The sequence below is a fragment of the Ornithodoros turicata genome, chromosome 3, assembly GCF_037126465.1.
Source record: "Ornithodoros turicata isolate Travis chromosome 3, ASM3712646v1, whole genome shotgun sequence".
Lineage (NCBI taxonomy): Eukaryota > Metazoa > Arthropoda > Arachnida > Ixodida > Argasidae > Ornithodoros > Ornithodoros turicata.
The window spans coordinates 62,419,943-62,447,160 of NC_088203.1; the positions used below are offsets into that span (position 1 = coordinate 62,419,943).

Consider the following 27,218-nt stretch of genomic DNA (forward strand, 5'->3'; position numbering starts at 1 on the left):
CACGTGCCAAGTGCCATTTCACCGGTTTTTTGGTCGAGCAAAGCCTGCTGTGGAGTGTAAATGACTGTGTGACCACTATTCCAGAAGATGTTCCCAAAATGTGATGAAGGGAAGTGCTACAGGTGCCAACAGGCGAAGACCACTGCCATTATCGTTGAAATGGCTGCGCCCACTAAAATTGCAGTGTTGGAGAGCCAGTTGACGCCGCGTCTTCGCAATTGCGGTCGACGGAAGCAACGATAGTGTGTCGCAGCTCCACCCGACAGTGGCTACATGTGACGTAGAGGAATCACAATACAGTCGATGGCAATGATATCTCGTGTGCGCAAAATTAATGCATAGTGCGTAGTGCTCCCCTCGTCGCACTACGGGCAATGTCCCGAATTTTGAGGTTGGCAGGTATGCATGTGTATTTAAATGCTGGTAAACTCCCGGTAATTAGAGCATATGAACATGCAATACAGTTGAACCTCGTTATAACGAAGTACAGTAAACCCCCGATAAGTTGTAAAAACCGGAAAAAATTTCGAGATAAGCGGGGTTTCGAGTTAAGCGAACAGCGAAAATTACGTTGCCACGATGTTACTACAATGCGCTATGTTATGAAACGTAAAAAAAAAAAGCGTTCCTACAGTAATAGGGCTCGTAAACAATTCCGAAGCCATTTATTTTTTAACATCATCTGGGACTGAGTAACTCCATAATAGCAATCTGCTTGGCATTTGCGCCTGTGAACAAGAAAGCATCTTCAAGCACTTCAACGCAACGCATGAGACGCTCCTCCCGGCACGTCACTACCACGGGCACTCTCGACGATTTCTGTATCGCTCAGTTCACCGCTACTGGAACATCGCCGTCGTAAAGTGCATAGTCCTCGATGTTCAAGTCCTAAGTCACTCTCCCCAAAACATGCGTTGCACATCACGTCGTTGCACAATTCATCACAGCCACTGAACTAGTCCGCTGGCTCCGGTACGGTGATGGAAGACCAGAAACCCGCATGAATGAAACAGTTCATGCAATTGCTTGATGAACTTGCTACCAGGCCTTTGATAAGTGCCACCTTCCGTACTTTCATGCGTGTTGTTCAGCCATCATGGCGCCGCGAAGAACAAAACGAAGAGAAGCTCGGACGAATGCAGAGGAGGAGGAGGAGTGACGTTGGGTGGAAAGGGGAGTGCTGTCTGCCTGCCACAGCTAGCGGCGCGTGAGTCACTAGGACTGAAAGGCTTTGACCTTGACCTAGCCTGGGGGACCGAAGAATGCACGTTATCAGCCGTAGGGACGCTGACCTACTGGTGATGGGATTTCGAGATATCCGTACTTGGGCAAAAAAAGGCACGCAAAAGATATTCGAGATAACCGATATTTCGAGATAAGCGAGTTCGAGTTAACGAGGGTTTACTGTTGCACAGAGACCGAAAATCGTTTCGTTATATCTGATATTCGCTATAAAAGTAGACATCAATGAACCACCAAACGAAGCCTCGATGGGGCCTGTGAAAGTGGCATACAAACAAGGGCGGCGGTAAACTACAAAAACGTGCTATTTCAACATATGGGGAGCATTATAAAAACGTGCAAACTCACTTTTCACAGTGAGTTGCAACGAGAAAACAACCGTTAGACACAACGTGGTCATATTCCTTCAGTCCAGAAGACAATTTATTTGAAGAAAGGGGTTATCTTGGTCTGACAGTTCTCAAGCGCGTTCACAAGAATGAACTTTTCCACCGTATCTACACAACACTCTTTTGACTTCGGTAGTTTTGACTGTGGTGAGCTTCTCAAGATAGCTGCGCAGTTTGCTGGCCATGTCCGCTGCCTGCCAGCTTTTTAATCGCTGTTCTCGTCACCTCCCGGCAACGCAAGCTGGTCGACGATTTCTTGGTCAGTTAGCTCTGGTGCCACACACGAGCTGTCACCAAAGGATATCTCTGGCAAGGCCAGTCGGCGCCAATTTGTGTCGTCTGTCGATGGCTCCAATTGCGATTGACTTTCGGGCAGAGCATCCACGGCAGGTAGAGTGAACCCGGCATTCACAAAGTAGTTCTCTATTGTCTATCGTGTCACCTCGTTCCAAGACCCGTACAACGTCTGCAGTGTAGTTCTGATGTTGACAAACATCAACCGACCCTGGTCGATGTCAGATACAAGTTGTGTGACCAGACGCTTTCGATAAAAGCACTTCAAAGACCGAATGATACCCTTATCCAAGGGTTGGAGAGAAGTAGTTTGCATTTGCAGAAGAGTGCATTTAACGGAATCGAAACCTTGTGCGTCGAACAGTTGTCTAAAACTAAAAGGACCTTCCTCTGTTGCCTCTCCATATCTCTCTCAAAATCTTTCACCCACTGCTTAAAGGAGCAGTCTAAGACCGAGAAAAAAAAAATTAGTTTTTGATCGTCATGGAATGTCCGATCACTAAATAACGTTTTCATGCAAGAAATATTGAGCGTAGCAGAAAAATATCGCGCACAGCAGTCGATTGATTCTCACGAGTGCGGAGAGCTCTCTCCTACTCCTGTGGAAGACACGTAAGAAATGACGGGCACCTCTGTCACGATGTGACGTTGTACATTGCGTCCACTCGTAGGGCTCGCCAGTGACCTCGGCTGTGATCTGACACCGACAATTGTCAAGGTGACGGCGGGCTCCTTTCGCGCGCGTTGTTCTGCCGAGAGACGCATGCGCATCAGAAACGGCTACCTTTCTTTTTCTTTTCTTTTTTTTTTTACAGAACATGGCGTCGGAAACATTGGTCGTTTGATCAGTCTGCCGCTAGTCGACTCTTTTCGGTTGCACGGTGAAGACACGCAGTGCAACGAAATCGGGAACTCGCGTGTGGATTGGGGTCAGCACTCCTCCAAAAGGGAATGGGGATGTGCAGGTGCAGTGCGAGTGGAATTTGCGATCGTTGAACTAGTTCAATAAGTTGCAAACAGAAAGAACGCACTTTGTTTGTCTTGTTTTCCAGGAACGAATACGAGGTGAGTCGCGTCATGATGCATCGCTTCGCGAACAGCATGAACCGCCACCCTGCGTATCGCCTCATGTGAGACGCTGGCACTTTTCGTTAGTTGGAGACGTGTATAATAAACAAAAACAATGACTATAAGACACACGATCGCGTTACCATTATGAGCGTAATGTTATATTGTTCGTTTGCACCTCTGTTTTATGCCTCAAACCAACAGAACATAATGAACCGCTGTCAACAAGGAGCATGCCGTGTCCGAAGCAGACAAATTTTCCGTAGCGAATGAGAGCACGTTTGACGTCACAGTCAATGGGGAGTGGCTTGTGGCTGGAGCGCGCGAGCCTCCCGCCAATTGAATTGCGCTGTAACAAAACATTGTTCAGCAGAGATATTTTACGAGAATGATTTTTTACACACTGCTTGACAAATTAAAAACTGTTTTCAGCCATTCAAATTTCCTTTTCATGATCCTTTAAAGGGTTTTTCAGTCCATGCCTTTTTGTTGGACCGTAATCCGCTTGCAGGTTGCGGACATTGCGTAGACACATGGGGCGAGCAGACCTTCCGGTAACCGTCAGTCGTCTCTTGTTGGAACCATCCATGTTTACCGCAACAATCACAGTCGCACAGTCTTTGTTCCTCTTCCCTCCATGACAAGTTTTGTTTCTCACTGTGAGTGATTTCTCAGGCAGGAGCTTATAAAACAGTCCTGTTTCGTCAACATTGTACACGTTGTGCTCTTCGTATTCCTCCAGTACGGTTCTGAAGTCTTCTAGCCACTTCTTGCACGTTTCAATGTTGACAGCGGACCCTTCGACCGGCAATGTGTGGCAAACAATTTTGTGTGGATCCTTAATCCGCGGCAGCCAGCCGCTGCTAGCAACGAAATCATCGTGTCCTAAGAGACACGCAAAGTTCCTTGCCTTCGTTTGTAGAAGGGCTCCACTAACCAGTAGCTGCTCTCATGGATTTCTTGAATTTTCCTTCACGACCCCACACTTGTTGACAGTGTGCTGGAGGAGATGCCAAACTCTGCAGCAACATCCTTCTTTTTCCGTCCATTGTCCACTTCCCTCAAAATCTTCCAAAGGGATCGCCTTCCGTTTGGCTGCCATCCTGCCAACAGTGAGGCAGACCATGTGGTTTCTGCACGTGCATGCGGTGGCGCCCTTCGTGCGCATCCATCGCGGTGATCGCCTCCGCAGCGCCTGAAACAAGCGAGCGAGCGTATTTTCGCACAGCGCGTCATTTGAACGCCTGAGAGTTCGCGTTGGTTGCACGGTCTTTCTTTCTTTCTTTTTTTTTTTTTTGCTCGAGCACGCAGTTGAGCAACATGAAAGGTCAAATATGCTACGTTATAACCGATATCTCATCGATTTTTGCATTGTGAACGAGATTGCCCGGTTGTGCCCGACTGCTCGTAGACTCGACAGCTTTGGCAGCATACCAGTCGGCGCACTGCTGTTCAGTGTTATGTTTACTTATCGCTTCCCTTACGTCCATTTCAAGCGATATTTCTGCCAGAGGTAAGAGGAGCAATGAACTGTACTGCACTGTAAGTGTGTGCGCAAACACGACCGCCATGGAACGATGCCGTTTAGTCGTCGTTGGCAAAGCAAGTGAGCCTCACTGTTTTATGGGTATCAAGACCCTCCTCGTTGACTACACAGCCAAGAAAAAGGCAGCAATTTGATATTTTCTCAAATCGGGTTTGCAATATTTGTGTTTGCGGGGTTCACGTCTTTGTTAGGCTTACCAGCATTGATAGAGTCACGGCTGAAGAAGCGAATGCAAGTGTTAAGATTATTTTCTGCTTTGAGCAGTTTCTTTTTTTTTTTTTCTTGTCTGTAAGTAAATATTCTGGAAAGAATCAGTCGCTTATATTTCCGCCATTGCGTGACAACGAACGTGCAGCAAGGCCAATCAAGCCAGAGTGCGTCTCTGATCCAACTAGCATGCACTGCCAACGCATCAAGCCCTCATTCAGAGCACCTGCATTTTACCCGCGACCTGCATCAAGCCAGATTTTCTACCTGCAAATCCGAAATTAGTGCGCATATCCATGCGAGTACACCCACAGATGCACAGACCTCTAGTTACGATCACAACATGTGGATGTGTGCGAAACCTCAAAGCAAACACCAATAGTTAAATTCCTCTGTTGCAGTGTAATAGTGCTTGTTGCATAAGACTACTTTTCACCCTTAAAAGTGATCTAGTGCATGACAGCCGACATCCTAGCATGGACCTTGATAAAAAGACAGAAAAGCCACATTCCAAAACCATTTTATTATGTGCCTGCTGGTTGAGCCAGGCGGCTTCCAGTGGCCAGTCCACTGGCCAGTGAGCGCAGTGTTGCAGGAAAAGAGGCACAACTGTTAACAATAGGTGCTTTGTTTTGTGATAAGTGACTAGTGTGACACTTAGAGGGGAGATGAAGGGATGGGGAAAGGGTCCCCCTCACAGTTCTTTGTGACTGCAAAATGCGGGTGGCAGGCACTTTGTTCATCCCACAATGATGATTTTCATATATTTTTTTTTAGCTGTCGCCAGTGGAACAGGGAATGTGTCTTTGAATTGGTTGAAGCATTCCTTTCTGACAAAAAAACGTTGGCAGCCTTCACTTGGCAAAATTTGGAGTTCAATTCTGAAAATAAATTGCCTGCAAAAAAAGCTAATTACTCATGCAGGTTATGTTCCCGTTCCCAGAAGATAAATGCCATTGACTGCATCTTTTTTTCTTTTTTTTTTCTTTTTTTTTGTACAGGAATTGATAACATGTTAGGTGAAGCACCCTGTATAAAGCTCTGAAGGACATTCAATACTGGTAAATTTCAGAGCGATTGAGCATCATAGTGCGAAGCTCTAATGCAAAGTGTGTGAATCCCATATTCAGAACAATCAAAATGACTGTTTTGCGAAGAGGAGTTGAGACGCTACTCCCTGGATGCACTTATCTGACGCGGCTGCTGTTAAAGAGCAGCTCACTGTAACCTGGATGCTTGACTGTTGGGCATCACCATGCCATCTGGGGAGCAACATTTCGACAACAACACTGCCATTTTGATCGCTTTGAAAATGGGATTCGTACGTTTTGCATCATGGCTTCGCAATATGGTGCTCAATCACTTTCAACGGCCGCGACTCGAGATTGGAAGTAATTTGAAAGGCTCATATCTTCAAAACTTTGAAGAATGCTGCTTATGTAGACTAAGGAACTGCAAGAACTTCTATGATCTTCGCACTGGGACCCCCTCCATATACGTAATTCTTCTCCTGGGTGTTGTCTGGGTCAACACATCCTGTGGCTACACCACTGCATGGCGTGCCAGCATGGAAATACTTTTATAGGGTAGCACCAGTAAGACCCTGTATCTCTGAGAATATGGAAAGGGATGTTCCTGTGAGGCCTTTGGCCGTGTGTAAACATTGTGAAGCAGGAGGGAAAACGCTGTTGCGGTTTCAAAGTTTGTGCACTTCAGTACCGTATGACTTGTCAGAGGAATCCACATATTGCCTAAGCACAAGATATCATGCGTCTCATGATAGATAGGATGGCAAAGCTGTTGTTGTTTAGTTGTACAACTAAGAAGTTGAACCCTACGACTGGGTCAACTTCTCCCAAACAAAGAGATATCTTGACAGTTTCAGGCATCAGAAAAACTCTGGAGATGAATGTCAGTAGCACCGAATCATTGCAACGGCAACGTAGCTTTGGCCGCTGTGGCTTTATCACTCCCCTGCCATTTCGCGTTGTTAATTACTGTGCAGTACCAGTGCATGGAACACGGAGGCTTACGTAGTCTCCCATAGAAATGCTTCCTTGGACTTGATGTGTAGAGCCCAGATTTTTAGGATTGTGCTAAAAATCTGGATTTAGGCCCTCAAAATAGCATTTATAGGCACTATAGATTGTTGATTTTTTTTAATCTGTAGCTCTTAAAGTGCGAAAACAAAGTAAATAAATCAGTTCCATTAGCAAGAACAATACTGGAAATGGGAGTTTTAACTGTTTTTCTCTTCTTTTTTGGTGCACGAAATGCAAAACAGCACAGGTTCCACAACACTTCACAGAAGGACTTGTCGCGGGCAGCATACTGGCGATATGCAAGATGGGTTTTGAGCATCGCAGACTTTAGTCTAATGCGCAAATTTGTTAGCCCTCAAACTTTTAAAGCTTCACCTTCTAGATTTAATTTTCAGCATTACTACAAGGCTCGCAACAGCAGGCAAATATGGGGGATCAAGTCTGTTCACACTACATAGACACGGCATTGTGTACCTATGGCCCTGACTGCCCGCAAGGAGGGCAGCTTCCTCAGGTTACCTAGCTGTAGGGACTGTACCGGAAATATACCTACATTTGTATGTCAGCATATTGCCATGTGTCAAATTTGTTGTAAAAAAGTATAAATTAAAAAAACTTCGGGGACTCTTCCAGATGTAAATAAGCAATAGCTCTGCGAGTTCTAGATTGCGACAAAACCGTTACGAAACGTGCCTATATTTTATAATAACGACCAAACAGCCGAAACAACACAATGCTGGAAGGGATAGAGAGAACGAGCCCCAGCGACTGGCCCAGCCTACAAAGTAGATAAATACTTGAGACCGCAGTACAAAAACTCGACTCCCGCCCATTCAAATTTTGTAAACTACTGGGACCTCGGCCCTGCCCACAACAACAAAGAAAAGCAGAAAGCGGTATCGCAGACCGTTATTAACACTGGGACCCAAAGCGTGGGACCCAGTAACCTGTGACACTCGTTACAGTGTGTCACACGTGCTAGCAACGTTGGTGCATGAAGCTACTGCAGGTGCCAACTAAAGGACCCAAATAGCTCCAGGCATCGCAAAGTTATAAAGGAGAAGACTGCACCGAGTAACCGATTTTCAGTTCTGAACTTACATTCTAGCACCTTTGAGATACTCGCTTCTTTCAAGCAACTGGTGGTTTCAAAAGGACGTGCGATGTGACCGATGTCGTGACCATGCTTGGACAATGGAGTTTTGCCACCGCTTTAGGGCCATTATAGGCATTTTTCGATGTTTCATCAAAGTTTCAGGCATCTACACCAAAATGGGCAAGGAGGTTCCCCAGCACCCAGTTCGTGCTCCTGTATCGAAAAGACACTATTAGAACCACACGAAAAAAATGGGCATTTGCCTAGGAATCCGGGGTCTGTGTGTAAGTAATCTGACTACTCTTGATGAGACCCCCGGGCACACTATGACAAGTAGAATTTTCCCTCAGAATTCAGTGAAGCAATTTTTTTTGTGCTACATGGTAAGATTCTAGCAGTGTTGTACGTATCACTGTTACAAGTAACATCGTTACAGTAATCGATACTTTTTCGGTATCGGAGTGCCGATGCTTTTTAAAATCAGTATCGGAAAAGTATTTCCGTTACAAATTTATATTAACACGGTCTCTGTATCGTTACCGATACCTATACTTTTTAGTGCCCCACACTTTCTTCACTGACCATATTTCTCACTCTTATTCATTGCCAATGGTCCGCCTAGCCCTCGACAAGAAGCCTGTGGACACACCTACGTGCTCCGTAACCGGAATTATGGAATTGTACTAAACACATTTGCACTGTTTTTCTTTGAAACTGGAGGAAATAACCACAACAAAAAATGTTCAACAAAAGTTCAACAAAATGTTCAACAAAAGAGTTGAGGTCAACGAACAGAGGTTAAGTCTTCGAAAGTGCGCTCTGGATTCCACTGCTAAGCTGCTGTGTCGCTCGAGCCATGCTCACATATACTGTGGCATTGTGAACTTCGGATAGGATTCCTTGGTCATTGTACCCCACGGTATGTATGGCCTGACAGTAAGGTAATTGTCACTGATGAGCAAATGAGGAGTGTGCAAGTGAGCTGGTGGAACGGTGGGAGCGGCAGCATTTCCTTGAGTCTGCGGAAGCACAAAACACAGATGGAACACGGAACGAAGTGGACGACACAGAACTCAAACCAGCAATCTGCTGGCAAGTGCTGGCAATCAACAACCACCAATGATTGCTGGTATGAGTCCAGTGTCGTCCACTTTGTTCCATGTTCCATTTATGTTTTGTCCTTCCTCAGACTCAAGGCAATGTTACCGCTCTCACTGTAATTGTCACACTGGCCTCTGTCAGCTGCCGCAGAGACCACGGTCTGCAAGGATGGCAGAAGACGACTTCGAGAACCAGCTATTGATAAAAGTCGAGCATAACGTGTCCGAGCTACATATGAAATATGCTGCTTTTTACTGCAAAACTGTTCACGTAAGCGATATTTCTGTGTTGCATCATCTTCGTATTTAAAACAAAAGTATCTCATTACTTTTTTTAGTAATGGTAGTGGTATTCTGTTACTATGTTAACTGTGGTATACTGTTACTTCTGTTAAAAGAAGTATCAATATCGGTATTTCGATACTCTTTACTCATGTAATGAGTATCTGTTTTGCGATACCATATTCCGGTAACGGGTACAACACTGGATTCTAGGCATCTGAGTGACAAAGTACTTTAGGTACTTATTTTGCAACGGTGGAGAGGTATGTAGCTGACAAATTTTCCGGACTTGGTGGTGACTGGAAAAAAAGTCTGAATACTAATAAAGCAGTCCAAAAAACATGACAATCACTAAATTCAACATTATTTCACCATAGCTGCACCAAAGAAGTTTATAATTGTGCCCTGCCGAATCTGGTGCATGCGTGTCATGGTATCGGCTTGCATTTGCACGAATGTCATACGTTTGTTGCACATGTTTGACAATCGCGACGACATGTTCACCATGCCTGTGGTCGACGGTTGTGGACAGTCAGGGCGATCATCTGCGGAGTCTGACTCACTTGACGGCTGCACAATTTACTGAACAGATGTACCCATAGCGTCACGCCCATGCACAAACGCTGTAGGGCGTCCTGACTAATGAAAGTGCTGACACACCAGCGCCACCGCGTCACCTTGAGGTACGGGTTTGGTGCGCAGCAGTCTTCCCTAGAATTCCAATTGCCAATCGAATCGAAGTGCACAATCCAAAATGGCAGTTTTGAAGTAGCCACCGCAGTGCCGATAAAAGTGGTGTTGGTGCTTCTCCACAAGCGTTTTGGTCCGGAAAAGCGAGCTTTCGGACTTGGATCTGTCTGGAAAAACAGTCGCAAAATGTATTCATCCTATGGCAAAAGTCAGTTCCCCATGGGAGTCCAAATAACCGGCACCTGAAAAATCAGTCGGCTACTGTACTTGCTAGTGGAGGTCTTTCCACAGTTCTTGCAAATTCTGCATACATACTGAATTTCATGCTGTGGATACTGGGGGAGTGCTTACTTCACTTGCAGTTTCTACTGGTTGTATGGAGCCTTCTCAGAGCTGTTTTAACTTAAAGGAGCTAGGAAAGCACTTTAATCACTAGCATTTTTTTTAACCAAGCGGTTAGTAAGCTTATTAAAATGCACCATGCGAAGTAATACTATCAACAGGTGCATAAATATCGCAAAATTCGATTTTGAAAATCGCGACCGTGCGCAACGGTGGCAATACCCGGAACGAGCCGTCGAGCCGCTTGCGTCATTTTGACGATGGAAGGAGTTTCTTTTGCTTTTTCTTTGGTTTATCAAATACAGTAAACGAAGATTAGTCTACAGACACTGTTCAAGGTTAGACCGTGAGATTGTAGAGGCCTCCTCATTGAACTCCCCGAGCGAAGTCAACCAAAAATCGGTCAACCTCTCCCCGCTTGACCTTGCTTTCCCAAACGCGACTTTCCAGAGCAGGTGGATTATGAAAATAAACTTCAGGTGCCAGTTGAACGCTGTCTGTGTTTTGTATGCTGTTCGTTATCGTGGTGACTGTTTCTTGTTGTGTTGTTGGTTGTAATACGTATAAACGCAGTGCAGCACTAAGCGCTGCTTCAGTTCACGCCTCAAAATGATCGCTGCATCGCTATGACCACTAATTCTGTCCGCTGTGTCATCATATCAATATACGCTACACCACTAATTCGCTATGATCACTAGTGCTCATCACTTTGACTAGCAACTTTGTTAGCCATTCAGTTAATTCCTTATTCAGCTGGAGGAGTGTTCTTGCCCATACGTTGTCGGACACAATCCATATCCATCCATACATGCAGGATCCATCGGATACAGTGAAATCTATCGCAATATGCCGTCGCTGGCACATCGTGGCATCAGGAGTTGAACATTCATTGCCTGAGTTACACATCAACATATCCAAGCAGTGTCATAAGACCACCACAATTTATGGTCAACTTACCAATCATCAAGCTAAACGAGAATTGGCCGATGCAGACTACAAATGTGGAAGACGCAGACACGCAAGTTTGAGTTCATCTGTGCTCAGCGCTATTTGTTTTATCCACCATATAGTGACCGACAATGCCGGTGAAGTTTGCGTCCGACGACATATCAGCGTGCACTGAAACAACACGTGACTAGTATCAATTTTAGCTGACTATAAAATGCACATTTTGCGCCCGAAAAACTACCAACGGCAAAATGTGTCTAACCCAGCCATAATATTGCAAGCACACAACTAACCAACCAACATGCCGCCCTGCTAAGCCAAATGGCTTCTAAATGTGTCTTTCGTTCGCTAAGACGACTTGGACACATATAGAAAATTCCTGAATTTGAGTGGTTAAACAGTGATGTTATGTTCTTAATCGCGGCATATCATCTTGCGAAGCAGCATTTCCTCTCTTCCTTGTTTCCAGAATTTCGATAACGGGGGTTTCACGACCAGGAATATCGAGGTCCTCCCTTATTCATCCCTTGACAGGGAGAAAGCAGGGGGAAAGAAAACGGAAAGAAAGAAAAGAAAACCAGTCAGCACTGACCCGGATAGAAGCGCGGTCGCCGCTTTGGACTTTTATTACGTCATCAATGACGTTTTTTTCATTCTCCTCCTCGTTTGACCCGGAGGAGCGAGTCGAGTGGGAACACGCGCGGCATTGTTCAAGTGTCTTTTTTTCTACGAAAAACATCGTGCACAGAGAAAATTTTCGTGTTAATCATCAAGTTAAGTTACCTGCTTCCACAACGTGTCCGGAACGGAAAATTTTTTAGATGGCTTTCAGAGCTCCTTTAAGGTAGTCTGTTACTATGCTTATCTTCCAAATGCAGAGTGATGGTAATTGTTGAAAACCTGTCTCTGGAAAAATGTGTGTTCGTGATGTACCTTAGTACAGATTGCCTTGCATCACATTCTTCCAGTAGTGCTCCCCAAGTGAAACGTGGAGACAGCAGTATTAAGTCACATAAATAGTGTAGTATGAAGGTGTAATATCAGAGCAATCCTTTCGTTGTATTTTTGAGGCTGAATATGAAAAAGATTTCCTTGTTTACAGTTCCTACCTTTTGTCTTACAGAGCAGTACGACACCTTTGTGAAGTTTACCTATGACCAAATTCAGAAGAAGTTTGAAGGTGCCACTCCAAGTTGTGAGTAGCTTTTTCCTTAGTTTGTAGAAGCAGCTGTAAAGCTTGCAGTTGACATTTTAATTTTCCATTATTTTTTATTTCATTGTTTTTGTACGTATCTTTTAGTGTCTCCAGTATAAGTGACCCATTAAAGGGAGCGTGTGAACTGGTTTTGAAATTAGCGTTGTATTAAACTGCAAGCTATGGGTAGCACCATATGCAGGATTTGATCCATAAATGTACAAATCCGGTTCTACTGTGATATAACCATGAGCTACCTCATCTTGGCAGACTATTAGTGTCATTCTCTTAGTCCCAGGATTTTGGTATTGTTTCCCATGAATCCCAGGACCCTAGGACAGCATGCGCACGCAGCCTTTGAGTTGTAACTCTGGCGTTTCCTCTGTGCGTGTCCCCTTGCTGCCCTCTCTACGTATCAATCAAAACATTCATTCTGTTTTAATATCCAGCACTTTTCTGAAAACTTACTAGGCAGTATTTGGGATCTACTTAAATAAGAGGCTTAGCTTTATTCTCAGTAGGGAGCAAATACCCCGGGTGCTTAAGAAAAAACTGGTTTTCGGAACTGCAGATGGTATATTTGCAAAAAGTGTGGTTCAAGTTATGTAACTGTAGCTGTAACTAATTGTGTTTCAAAAAGAGTAACTGTAACTCAGTTACTGCTTTTGCAGGGTAACTAACTTATCACACACTCATCTGGTCATTTGAGTGCAGGCAGTACTTCTGTGCATTGTCAATACACCAGAGGTTCTTGTTGATATGGTTGCCGATGCAGGAGGAATGGCATACTGTAAATGTATTTATATTGGAAACGAAAATGTATAAATTTTCTAGAACATGGCGATGACGGAGTAATAGCAATACATTGTACTCGTGAATAGAGCAACACGGATTCTGGAATAGGCTGCTAAGACACGTTTATTTGTGTTTGTCATGTTGTCCGGGCTGGAGCCAGCCCTGGTTGCATATACCCAGATCGAAATCGTATCTTCGTATTTAGAATACTTCAAAAGCCTCCATTAGCCACGCAGCGTTGAGGGGCTTGATGGGCATTTTCGTAAAAAGGCCCTATCATCAATTTGTAGATACCTTGTGCAGCGAGTGCTTTCATACGATGAAACAAATCTTTGCTTGTTCTACTCCTTCTGGCCCCATCATTTTAAATAACTCATACATACGAAGGGCGTTCAAGTCAAACCGTGACATTTCATTTTTCGCAAAAGTAAAGTGAGCTTACACACGAGAAATTAGATTTATTTTTCAATGTAATATCCAGCTGGGGCACTAATGCACTTGTCCCAGCGTTTCACGAGGGCTTGGATGCCAGCAGCGTAGATATCCTTACTGGCGCGTAGCAGCCATGATCGGACAGCATTCTTGACCTCGTCGTTGCAGCTGAAGTGGCGGCCCCCAAGGAACGCCTTAATCTCTGCCGTCTCGGAACTGTTTGCACCACTCAAACGCTTTGCTGCGGCTAAGTGTGTCGTGGCCATACTGAGCCTGAAGTCTTCTATGAATTTCAGATGACTTTACGCCTTCATTCACCAGAAACTTCATGACAATTTGCTGTTCGATGTGTGCGCTCACCTCGTTGTCGGCCATCGTGCCCCGCACGTGTCTTCTGTTTTGTACAAACTTTGGACCACCACGTGGGGAACGCGAAGGCCTGTCGCGTGTGAAAATGATGGAAAAGAAGTAGCACGAGCCATTTGTACACTCAGGAGACAGAAAGTCTCGGTTTGACTTGAACACCCCTCGTATTTGGTGTTACGGCGAGATGGTAAGGGTGAGAACGCTGGAAAAATGGACTGCAGGGATGACGTGACAAGCCTCTGCTGCTGTGTACCATTGCACCTGCCAGCCAGTTCTACCGGCACCATCCTGGGGTCCAGGAAGAAATGTCCCCGGAAAAAATGTCCCCTGAGGAAAATTCACTTTTGGTAGGCGTGGACTGGACTTCGGACGTTGAATATTTACTAGGACGGTGTGAACGTTTGGATTTTTTAGCACCAAAGCGAGTAATCGTATATACTATTCCATTTCCGAATCAAATATGGAATTGAATGTTCGAGTTCCAAATTGAATTGATGCTTCTACTAAACCGAATATATTTGAATAGTCCCGAAGCTGCACATGCAAGGCCGGCATCTCCTTTTTGTGTGAATAAACATATACCCCCCACCGGCACACGTAGGGAAAAAAGAGTAAGCGCTATACTTAGGCATACATATACCGTACATGTTTGTATTCCAATATATGTTGTATATGTATCCAATTACGGTTATTAAACGAGTCGCTTAATTTATTCGTATTCAATTCCATTTTAAAATTACTCACACATAGCATTTCTTTGCCTAGGGAGTCGCTGTGGGTCAGTTTTGGTGAATTTACTTCGTTGTGTCTTGCAACAAAGCGGCCTGTACAATCATGGGGCTCCCGAGATGTGACACCGCTAGACATATTGAAATACATTTTTGTTGCTTTCCCCTACGCATTTTATTTTCCTTTTTACACATCACCCTGCACGTCGATCTGCGCACTTCTAAAACAGAACTTGACATGCTCCTGGCCATTCCGAATGACATGCATCTTCTCTCCTGATTTGTTGAAACTGGACGGCGTAGTACTTTGTGTGACACTTCACATTTGTGCTAATTAGCAGAGAAATTGTTTTTCCGTGTTAGCTGCCGCGAAGCAACTGTTGCTGTACGCGGTGTACAGGCGTGGACAGAGGACAGCAGGAGGGAGGGTCACAGGGGTTAGTATGTGTCCTGGGCCGACTTTAGGGATAAGTGTGCCGATATTCGTCAGGAAAGTCCGACGTAAAACCCAGGGAAAACCTCAGAAAGCACACCTGGTGACAGGATTCGAACCCGTGTCACCTCCCAGTCTCGACGTGAAAGGCGATCACCCAAACCGCTACTCCACGCGAGCTGGTACAGATAAAAGTACGTCCCGCTTATATGTTGATGTTGATGAAGAAAAATACTAGGGAGACGTTAATTCCCTCAAACCTGAAAGGATAGCTGTGTCATCAGGCCTAAAATCTAGTCTCAAAATCCCGGCGTTCTGATTGCACATCAGTCAGTACGACGTCACGCAGGATATGCGTCTTAGTATAAGAAGAAAGAAACAAAATAAGAATATCCCAGCCAAGTGTGCACGTTGTATCAACGAACGTGACAATTGATTGTAGTGTATTCGCTACGAGAAATCTTAAGTAAAAGTAGGTCGAGCTTTCCAAGTAAAAACACTTAGTAAGTGGTTAGGAATTTTAGTATTTATTTTTAGCCCGAGGACTTCAAGACCTGCAATATCGCAACCGGGGATTTCGCAAAAATTCCACGCGTACCAAAAGTCGATGTTTCTCGAGGGGACATTTTTTCCTGGGGACATTTTTTCCTGGGGACATTTTTCCCTGGGGACATTTTTTCCTGGGGACATTTTTTCCAGGGGACATTTCTTCCAAGAACATTTTTTCCGGTTCCCACCATCCTAGCGTGATGCCATGAACATCATGTAGAGAAATATCTCCTCTGCAATGGATTATGCACAATGTGTCAGACACTTGACTTATGTTGTAGCAAAAGTATACCTCGATATGCCACAACATGCCCAGAAAAGAAGTCTTATGTGCACAAGTCCTCACAGTACTAATGCTTCCATTGCAGTATACGTGTTCAGGGGTGATATCACGGACAGGAGCTTTATTTTGAGATGATGAGTGGGGAGTTTGATCACCAGGAGCGATATTCAACCCCATTGCTGGTGGTGATGTGGGGAATAATGGAACACCTTTTGTGTCCAAAAAGGTGAAAAGAGCAGAGCATTGGTGGGCTGGATTTGGCCAGGGACCAAGCAGTCCAGCTGATTAAAAGACCCAAGAGAGCTCAAGGTCACTCACTATTTGAATGTACTCTCGTCATGTTACATAGAAAGACGATTTAGTCATGGGAGTGCTCTTCTTCACGCCAATTACCTTTCATCTTACTGTGACTCAGGTTGCTCTCAAAGACCATCTAATCTCGCATTGTATAAGACCGAGAGAAGACAAAACTTGAAATGCTCTCACATGGTCTGTTAGAAGAGATATGCAATCAGGGGCAAGAAGCTTAAGAGGAGAGAAGTCTAGCTAAACAGGAGCTGAAGGTCACTGAACACATACTGACACTGTTCTCACAGGAAAGGATCTGGTCTGTCTGCCAGTAGTCGTTGGTCCTTTTGAGCATTTGTAGTTTTGCGGTGTGGTTTTTCATTTGTTTGCTTTGTGCAGTCACCAATGAAGACATTGATGCTTTCCTGTGGGAACTGCGACAGTAAGCCCTCCGGTGACCCTCTGCTCCTTTAGGGGCAAATTTCATGCTTTTCTAAGTCTAAACTTCCTATTTTCTATAAATTTGTCCCTACGCTAAATAAACGTTCAGTTGTGGTCGAGACTGTTTTACTGTCACGAAGCAAACGTGGTGCATTTCTGACACAAGCATCTGTATTTGTTGATACTGGGTTAGTTGAGTGTGTCTATGACTAGCTACACTTACTGCACACAGAGAGTATTCCCAAGCGTCCTCCAGAAATTCCAGAGAAAAAACGAAAAGCAATGCTTAGGCTGCTGTTTGCTAGGTGCCAGGACTCCGTTCTTCCTATGATAGATAAAAAAAAGGTGAATGATTGTGCTACGAACATGTGTAAATAAGACCAAATGGAACATTGCTCTAAAAAATTGTATCCGAGAGTCTCATTCATTACGAATGCCCTTTATTAAATCGTAAATATCTGTTGGATTCCCTGTTAAGGGAAGTGCCTCAGGATGAGAACTCTTCTCTGGATTCTCTACCCTTCTAGGGTTGCAGCCCGTTTGTCCTCCGTTCTCCCTACCATATTGGCGTTAACTCCAAATAGGTACTTGTATTTAAAAAATGGGGGGGCCAAAGGAGCAGACTCAGTGATGATTTTATTTCATAGAATGAGACAACTTTGTTTCAACTCTGTATGAGATGTGAACAAATTCAGGGTGGGACTTCCTAGGAAAACACCCCTAGAATGATTTTGTACCCAGCACGCACTTTCTAAGCTGCTGCGGAGAAGCAGTTACAGGTAACAGAATGTGTTTTATATCAAACTAAGAAGGAAACCTCATTTCTTTTGCAAAGAGTGATGGCTGCGTAGTCACGCTGCAAAGTTGCATTGAAAGTGCATCATGTTGTGTTTTTGTGAATCCCCCCATTTTTTGCATTAGTCCAAATATTTAGTTCACCTTAGATAAGGAGCAGCTTTCAATCTAAAGTGGTAAGCTTTTGGGAGAAAAACTTCTGCTTGAGCTTGAAATCTGCTTCAATGTTACAGCAGTGTTACAAAAAAATAGCCAGTGATGATGGACCGCTTCAGTCAAAGTCGGCTAGGCTGACAACCGGATATCCGATTGAGCTGGAGTTTGTGCTGTTTTTCTTCTATCAGTGCACTACATAAAATGTAATTTTTTCAGAGAAGTCGGAGATGGGGACTGTTTGTCGACTAGAAAGGAAACTACCCAGTATGTCAACATAGCGATCCACTCTTGTCATCTTGTGATAAATTTTCTCCTCCAGTGTGGCAAGCGCTTGCCACACTCAGTTGAGACCAAGAATGCCTGTGTGCTAAATTCTCTTAGCATTGAAACAGTATTTGAAACTGAGCAGTTGATGACATGTGAGCTCCCCTTCCATCTAAGCAAAAGCTTCTTCACATGCGCTTCACTGGCACATCCTCAGTGGGAGCTGCCCAAATATTGGGTTCAGAAATATATTGGATTCCACCCTGGATGAACTGTTCCTCATCTAATACAATGAATTGGATGTGAAAGTATGTTGCTTCTATGTAGGGTTGGATGGTGCCAATGGTGTTCTCCATTTAAAGCCTGACATATTGGTCACCGACTGTGTGTGGTCTGCCAAAATATGTGGAGGATGATTCATGGTAAATTTCACAGGAGCCATATAAAAGTTTGGTCATATGCAGCATATTAGTAGGCAGTAATACAGAGATGACACATTTGGAAGACAAATAGAATGTCCTGCAGGAGCATAACTCTGAAAATAATGTGACGTTGGCTTCACACAGTGTGGTGTAGGTGCAGTGACAGCCTGTTCAAAGTGGTGAAGCTGTCTGAGTGCCTTGCATGGTCGTCTAGTTCCATCTCGTTATTGCTCCACCTCATCAAAATTACCACCCCATTTCTGCATTTGGTCGGTTTCACGTCAGTTCAGGCAGGGAGGTCCCATCGACCTCCTGGATTTTCATTATTTTTTTATATTTATAAGCTCATCCTACATGATGATCAACAGCAGTAAAACGAATAATTTCTACTGAATAGTTTTCGTGCAAAAAAATCGAGAAAATCCGCCCCTGAATTCTAGTGTTTCAGTTTCACCGTGTTTGCACGCGTATATCTCCCGAGTTTTAAAAGGTATTGTAGAGAAATTTTTTTATGCCGTATCATGTCTACAGGCCAGCAGTCCGAGCGTAAATTTTGGAGCGCAGGTGCAAAGCTTTGTGTTACAAAAAATGGCGAACATGTGATTTCTCTGGCTGTAGATGTCCCTCATTACCATACTTGGTATCAGTTCACTCAGCTTTTAATGCTCTTTCATCTTGTACACCTATCGTGCACATCAGTGTTGCGGATTTGAATCCACGGATTTGATTTAAATCCACCAGAGGGCTGGCGGATTTGATTTGCGATTTGATTTGCGCAAAAAAACATGGGCAGGATTTGGATTTGGATTGAATCGCCCCTTTTTCAGCGGATTTGCGCATGGATTTCGCCAAGCTCCCTCACAAGATGCATGGATTTGAAATTGAGCGAAGTGCCATTTCGCATTCTACGCGAATTGATGTGACCTTGTCTGAAATCTGCACACGCACTAGGGGCGTCCTCTCTCCAGAGCGACAGGAGTAGCCGTTTTGTTTCAATCACTTGCCCTCACCGCACTGAGGGAGCACCAGGTGCAGTTCTTTGAACGCAGTTAACGTTATTCTGTCCATTGGACAGCACCTTTGCCGTGGACCTCTAGCTGAGTCTTCAAGCACGACCGGTTTCAAGCTTGCCAAATCATGTCGCGAAACTCTTGGTCTTCGCCATCATATGAACGCATAAGGTACACGCATTCACGTCAAAACAAAGTAAAAACGAACAATAAATATATCACACCCTATCATTTCGTGATTTCGGGAAGGCAAGCCTTTCCTACTCCCACGGACAATGATGGCAAGATGTGCCACTCTTCCTCGCATACCCTTTTTTTCCTTGATTACAACAGTCTGTACTGCGCGAGGAGAATTTTTACAAAGCCCCGAAACGTCAGCATTAAAGTAGACCCATGGGCTACGTGTTTAGTAAAGTATTTGCAACATGTCCCACGATTTGTTAACGATCCATTTAATGGTAACCCCCAGGGTATAGTAACCAACGACCTGTGGTCTTTTGAGTCCTGATGGTAGAAATCGACGCAGGCGTGTGTTTTTTGGCGTAGCTGAGCCTAGGCCCGCGATAGGAATTCCTTCACTCAGGCGTGTTCGCCTGGTGCTAAATGACGAGGAGGTTCCTGACCAAAAATCCGCTTTTGGGAAGGTATACCATACCTACGAACTCCACACTGTTCATGCCCCGTGAAGCCCGAGTCAACACCAACACGATACGTGATGATGGAGATGAGGGTTATGTACCGCCCCTCCCAGAGTGAGCCAGTCATCTGCGATTTAATACACTTTTAGCAATATCACTTTTTCTATTTTGGTGTAACAGAAAAATTTAAGGGCGCTTAACGAATTACGTGTTCGCAATGCAACAGAAAGTGCGGTTGATTTTCGACAAAGTTTTACTATTTTCTTTCTGGATGCCTTCAACTCAACTCCCATCATTCGTTCATTACATGTATCTTCGTTGGGCTTCCCTTTGCGGCCCTCTTCCACTGGCATTGTGCAATTCCGCGCGGCGGAGTGGCCAGCTGTCGGCTACACGATATGACAAATGCAACAATTTCGAGTTCCGTCCGATGAACCGCTTCCGATATGGAGAGGCGGAGGGTGCGGCGGCGAATGTTGGTTCGAATTTTTTCCCAACTTTGACCTCATAGCAAAGCGCTTCTTGTTGTACCTCATCCTTCAAATTTGGCTGCTAAAAACAATGGGTTCAAGACAGCACGCGGGAAAAGTCCCGTGACTCCTACTTTAAAGTGGCGCTATGAAAATATTCCCGAACACAGTACTTCCAGCAAAAAATGTATGATTTAGAACTTTTATTGTTCATGAGTAGGTACACGCATTTCCTTGAGGGTAGATTCATTAGAACTGCTAACTCATTCTCTGTCGAATGGTATAGATATCATTTATATAGCTCCTGTGGTAGAGCGAGCAGACGGCTGTAAGTAGAAGCAACTCGCCAAATTGCTGCCCCCACAATCCCCCCAAAAAACGTCAGTGTATACATTGAATTTCCCGCTCCACGTCCCCCACTACGCGCTCGGACACAGGGACCCCCCCAGACCAAGCGTCTGGATCCACCCCTGACAGAGGCTGATACGTGGTGACTGATAGTCTGGTACACGCCGAGCAGGCGTAACCGAAAATGTCGTCCTAAACTCAAAAATTTATGTCCTAAAATATGAATAAAATTTCGGCCACCGGATTGATAGGTTGGCCCTTTATATCCTCGTCAGACGAAATTTATTGCTCTTTGTGCCACGTCACGCTGTTATTTAAGCGCTGTTTAGTGAATGTGTGCAGTATTAATAATTTGTAGACACGGTTATAGGTTTAGTAATGCTACTGCACGAATTTTGGCTTCCGGATTTGTCAAAAGATTCGATAAATCCGGATTTAAAAGCAGATTTGATTTAGGTCCGGAAAAACAAATCCGGATTTAAAAGGATTTGATTTAATGTCCCAAAATTAAATCCGGACTTGATTTGGATTTGATTTACTACCTTCAGAAAAAATGCAGATTTGGTTTAAATCCGATTTGAGCGGCCAAATCCGCAACACTGGATATACATCTCACAGGTATGTGCTGAAACAGGCAAATATTTAGGCATAGTTCTAAAAAACAAGGATTTTGCGCATCCGTTCCTCAAAAAGGCCCCTTTTGATTTCAGTTATATTTTGCCAGCGCATGGCCAGACGTTAGAACTTTCATCTGACGCAAAAAAAAACTATGCTTCAAAAGGCGTACATTGGCGATTAGCGCGTTGAAACGCGGCCGTACTCTGCGGAGCCCGACTGGCGGTGCCGCGGGATCGCGTACCTCCTGTCGTTGCGTTCCTTGTTTGGGCAAGGCTGTGTGGCCTAAGCCTCACCTGAGCTATTTGTCAGCAAACTTTTGACATCCTGCTCAAGAAAGAATCCACGCCTGGGAGTTCGTTATTTCCCACAGAGCATCTGAATGAAATCCTACGTTGCCGTAAAGCCGTATTTCAACGCCTAAATGGTCAGCGAAGGTAAAACCTCCCTCTTGCAAACCATGTACATGGTGATACGCATACTGTACAAATAAATATCGAGTTCGGAGTTGCTTTTTCCAGGGTTCCCGCAAGTTCCTACGACGCTTGCTTTACTTCATTTTACGATATTTGAAAGTTATGCAGAGGGCTTTCAGCACGGAATGCATGTTCTGTGCTAAAGTTGCAGCAGTACATTTCGTCTCAGAGTTAAGGAAATGGGCGAATTCTCACATTTGTCATACATGAGAGACGTTCAGAGCAAAGCCATATGGGAGAAAAATACTAATCCACCTTCCAAGATGCACATAATCCTCTTTGATTTTGCTGAAAACTGGACAGTAGCTGTGCCTAGCGAAATACAAGCGAGCCACTGGGGAAAAACTGATTTTCATATTCACATGTGTGGTAACACGCATGTTAACACACTGGCACGGAAACGCACAGTTTTGGTGTGGTGAGAGAGGACGGTTCAGCACTCTCACTGTTAGCTTCCATCGCTATTGAAGAGTGGCTTGACGAGAATGTTCCTCATGCAGCTAATGATTTACGTGTCAGATGGAGCGGCGAGCAATTTTAAAATCTGCACAGGCTCTATGAGCTCTACAAATCTACATTTGTGAGCGCGGCTGTTCACAGGAACAGGCCACGACAACAGTGCGAATGACAGGATCGGTGAAATAGTCAAGCACCATGCCACGACACTTTACTTGCGTTCACCTGAGCAAGATGTCATCCTACGGTCAGAAGATATGATAACGTGTGAGAAACGTGTGTTAAGAAAAATGAATGGGTAAATGTACACCGCATCAAAGTGGCATACAAGGTTTGCATACGTGGCAAAGCAAGATCGGAATGTGGAGGCTGAGAACCATTCATAGCTCGTACCGTGAATGCAGAAAAGTGACGTTTGCATAGAAACCGAGTGTCGCTGTCATTGCAAAATACTGCTTCTGCTTTCGCAGTCTTGTAAATAATCTATATAGACTACCACTTTTGATTACACAAAGTTGTCCCTTTTCTTGTACGGCATCGACAGGATGCTCGCCATCCCGCGGTACCGGCAGCCGGGCTCCAACACGTACGCACGCAGAGTAGGGCCGCGTTTTAACGTTCTAATCGCCAGTGTACGCCTTTTAAAGCAGAATTTTTTTACATCAGATGAAAGGTCTAACATCGGGCTATGTCCTGGCAAAATATAAAGGAAATCAAAAGGGGCCTTTTTGAGGAACGGATGCGCAAAATCCTTGTTTTTTAGAACTATGCCTAAATATTTGCCTGTTTCAGCCATTTTTTATACCACAGAAGGTTGCATCTGTGCACCAAAATTTCCACTCTGACTGCTGGCCTGTAGGCATACTACAGCATAAAAAAAATTTCACTCCAATATATTTTAAAACTCGGGAGATATACGCGTGCAAATACAGCGAAACTGAGACACTCGAATTCAGGACCAGATTTTCTCGATTTTTTTGCACGAAAACTATTCAGTAGAAATTATTCATTTTACCGATGTTGGTCATCATGTACGATGAGCTTCTAAATATAAAAAAAGGAAGAAAATCGAAGAGGTCGATAGAACCTCCCTGCCTGAACTGACGTGAAACCGGCCATTTGCAGAAACTCTATGTGGTGGCAGCATTGTATGGTGACTATGGTTGCCAGGTCAAATTATATTATGGTATTATGCTGGGCACACTGCACGTTATCACTCATACAGTAAAATTGTCTAGAAAGGGAGCCAATAGTGGCTTTAGGATTTATTTAGCGGCTGTTGTATCATTGTAAAACCTAGTATCTATTTGCATGCACTTGTGTGTAGTTAAATGAGGTGTTCACATTTGCTTTTTCCAGATCTCTCCTAAACCGGATCATCTATGGCAAGGAAGTTGTGTTGCACTATTAACTTGTGCATTCCTACCTAGGAGGTGACAACGTGGACATATTGATGTGTTGTAGTGTGGGAGAAGCAAGGACTCGTGGTGTGCGGCAACGTGGTATTGGTGCCACATTATTTTTTTTTTTCCTGTGTGTGTGTGTGAATCTTTTTTTTTTTACCCACACTTAAAAAAAAGAACATTGGATGATAATGCTTTACGCCTTGTCGGTCAAAAGGGCCGTGTGCTATCTTTTGTCACAACAGCTTTGTCCTCTTTAGAGCCATTCATTATGGTTTGTCCTGAAACTTTTTTTAGTGACTAGTGACAGCACTTAACATAGCATATCATTACTTTGTGGCAAATTTAGCTTTTGTATATTGCTTTGTGGCAATTGCACAATGTACTGTTAGTGTACATAAGTAATACAAGTGGTGTTACTCTCAAGATGGTGTGCTGTCAGTAGTATGTTGCTTTCCTCTACTGGGCCAGCATTGCTGCACGCGTTTAAAGAAAAAGTGCCTCTGTAAATATTATGGGTGACATCAGTCATTGGACCTCATATTTATCCTCTGGCACCTGTGACATAGTATTCTGCACATGCAGGCTGCCCCTAACATGGATAATGTGAACTGAAGTGTGGCACAGCCCATCAGTGTGCTTCCTGCGCCTTCGGTTTTTGACTGCGGCCAAGATTAAAGAAAAGCATGTTCACAGTTTCTGGGGCCTACATCAGTTTCCACCCACCATTGCAGTGCAAAGTTGGGTCTTGTACCTCTGAAAATAAATGATTTTTCAACCCACAATTGCACACACATTTGTGGTGCTGTCCTTCGGTGGAACTAATAATAAATTTTTATCCTTAACCGCAGCTCAATGTAATCATGCTGATGAATATTGCCATCCTCAGGTATAACAATGCTGTTAGATATAATTTCATATTTGAGTTGTACCAAATCTGCAAGCAAAGTTCTAATCAGCTGTGAATAACCAACATATATACAGGATGTTTGCTCTAACGTGTCAAGAAATTATGTTTAAAGCGAGCGATAAAAGAAAAGCAAGTGGTACTTCTCTGCTACTTGAGTAAGGAACAGGTACTGCTTCACTAGTAGCACCTGTTTCTTAGTCAAGTAGCTGAAAAGTAGCGCTCGTTTCTCTTTTATTGCTCGCTTTAAATAAAATTTCTGGAAACGTTAGAGCAAACACCCTGTATATGTATGAGGTTACTCAACAAATGGAACTAGTTACCTGTCAGTAATATGCACTTGTTACTTCTTGACATTTTTCTAATTGGTTCTTTAATTAGTGCATGGTCTTTAATAACAGTTCTGATACATTAAAATTGTCAGAGCCAAGATGGCAAAGAAGCTGGTGATGACAGACATCCATAATAAAAAAAGCCAAGGCTGAGGGACACTACACAAGCCTCAAAATTGTATCATTTTTCAATTGTCCCGTATGTGCTTCCTCAGGTTGGTGTTTGGCGAGTTTGTTGTCCCCATAGATCCAAGCACAAAGCAGGCATTGAAGTTTCAATGAGTAGAACTATACAAAGTCTGGAATTTTATTTAGTACAGGGTGCCAACATTCGTCTGGAAAGTTGTCCGGAAAACGTCGACCGATGAACCCACCACCGTTCAGATTCCACACGACCTTGGCTACTACCACCAAGCGGACAGTTTTACCCGCTTGGCCATGCTGCTGGTTTTTTTGCCCACAACTAGATATCTCAATGGATCATTGTTAAGCACTGCTTGTCCACCTAATTTCTGTCCTCCAATGCTTTAGCGGACACGAGGCCTGCACCGCTGAAAGCCACAGAATAGCCACCTAACATCATACATGTGTTCATACAGTGAAACCTTCTTGGTGCAGTGCAGCCGAAATATGTCATACTTAGGGAGGTGTCCGAGTTACAGAATATAAGGGACACAAAAAATGGAAAAGAACACAGCAGAAATGTCCCCCTTCAATTCATGGTCATTAGTGGCACCTAGAACCTCTTACCCACTCTTCACTGATAACCATTGCTGATTTTTCTTATTTTTTTATTTCGTACCCACAGCGCCTTTCGGCATCACAGTGGGGGGTTACACACATGAAAACAAGCAATAACATCAGGCCAGCTCAACAACAATGACTAACGTACACATACAAAAGTTCTCCAAGAAGTCTACCATATTTACCTACACTTTTGACTAATAATCTAAGTCAGCATTCCAATTCCTAATCGTTTTGGGGAAAAAGACATTCTAAATGTGTCCGTGGCACAAGCATATTCACGCACCTCGTATGGGTGATCCAAGTGTTTAGATGTGTAATGTGGAGCTAGGAAGTTTCTGTCCCTGTCAATACCGGTGTTGAAGTGGAAGATACTATGAAAAAGCTTTAGACATAATTTCCTCCATCGTACTTTAAGAAATTCCCAGTTTAAGTACTCTGTAGCGCGTGTTACACTGAAACTAATACTGTACTCACCAGTTACAAACCGCGCTGCAGCATTTTGCACCCGTTCTCACTTTGTAGCATCCTTCGTTGCTGGCGGGTCCCAAACTGTGCATTTCTGGCGGAAGGCGGGAAATTTCTTGCATTACGACAGAGGAACCCCATCGCACGGCTTGCTCTGCTCGTGACATAGTCAACTTCCCTCTGCCAATTTAACTCAGCTGTAAAATAGACCCCCAGATACTTACATTCAGAGACTCTTTTCAACTCCTTGTCATTTATAGTGTACACAACCTCGTGTGGCTTCTTTTTCTTTGTAAACCTCATGTACACAGTTTTTTCCAGATTAAGATTCATGTCCCAATTTTTACACCATTCGCTAATTTTATTAAGATCGCGCTGAAATATCTGGGTGTACTCTACACTCTTAATTTCCCTATAAACTACGCAATCATCTGCGAATAACCTCATTTCAGAAAATATTCCCTCAGTGATATCATTTATATAAATTAAAAATAAAAGTGGTCCCAGGACCGACCCTTGAGGCACTCCAGATTTTGGTAGATTCATTTCCATGTGAATTCCACTCAATGGCATTACCTTTGGAGCTTTTCGAGCAGCATGCTGCTTGCTTCAGAATTTAAGCCAACTTGGAATTAAGCACAAAGACTTGTCTCTCAAGCGTCAGCCCGCTTTTGATTGTCTTGGTGCAGTGCACATACGGCTCTTGACAAACTGAATACAAGTGCTCACACTAAAGAATAGTTACAATGCAGACTGACAGTAACCCTTTTTGGACTCCAAAAACTAAAACAACCAAATGCTGAGACCAGTATCAAAAAGAAAAAAGGTGAAAGTCAAGGGCACTGGCTCGTTTTGGATATTTTCGGTGCAAAGATGGGGTGAGATTGAGATAATTTAGCCAGGCTTCTGTCCGACTTAGCAGGGAAAACCCTGTCCTACTTCCGGGATAGGGAGGTGT

At 44.0% G+C, this 27,218-nt stretch overlaps 1 protein-coding gene across 4 annotated transcripts in view; it reads left to right on the top strand.

The window, feature by feature from the left end:
* Nucleotides 1-24,594, top strand: part of LOC135388529 (akirin-2-like) — a 28,401-nt gene extending 3,807 nt beyond the window's left edge. For 2 of the 4 annotated variants that reach the window (XM_064618127.1, XM_064618126.1), the window contains exons 4-6: nucleotides 12,370-12,441; nucleotides 18,299-18,393; nucleotides 23,766-24,594. In XM_064618127.1, the coding sequence (XP_064474197.1) occupies nucleotides 12,370-12,441; nucleotides 18,299-18,387 (161 nt within the window). In that variant the 3' untranslated portion in view covers nucleotides 18,388-18,393; nucleotides 23,766-24,594. Of the gene's footprint in view, nucleotides 1-12,369; nucleotides 12,442-16,253; nucleotides 16,859-18,298; nucleotides 18,394-23,765 lie in introns of those variants that run through there. The other 2 variants (XM_064618129.1, XM_064618128.1) reach the window with 2 other exon arrangements.
* Nucleotides 24,595-27,218: the final 2,624 nt, after the last annotated feature.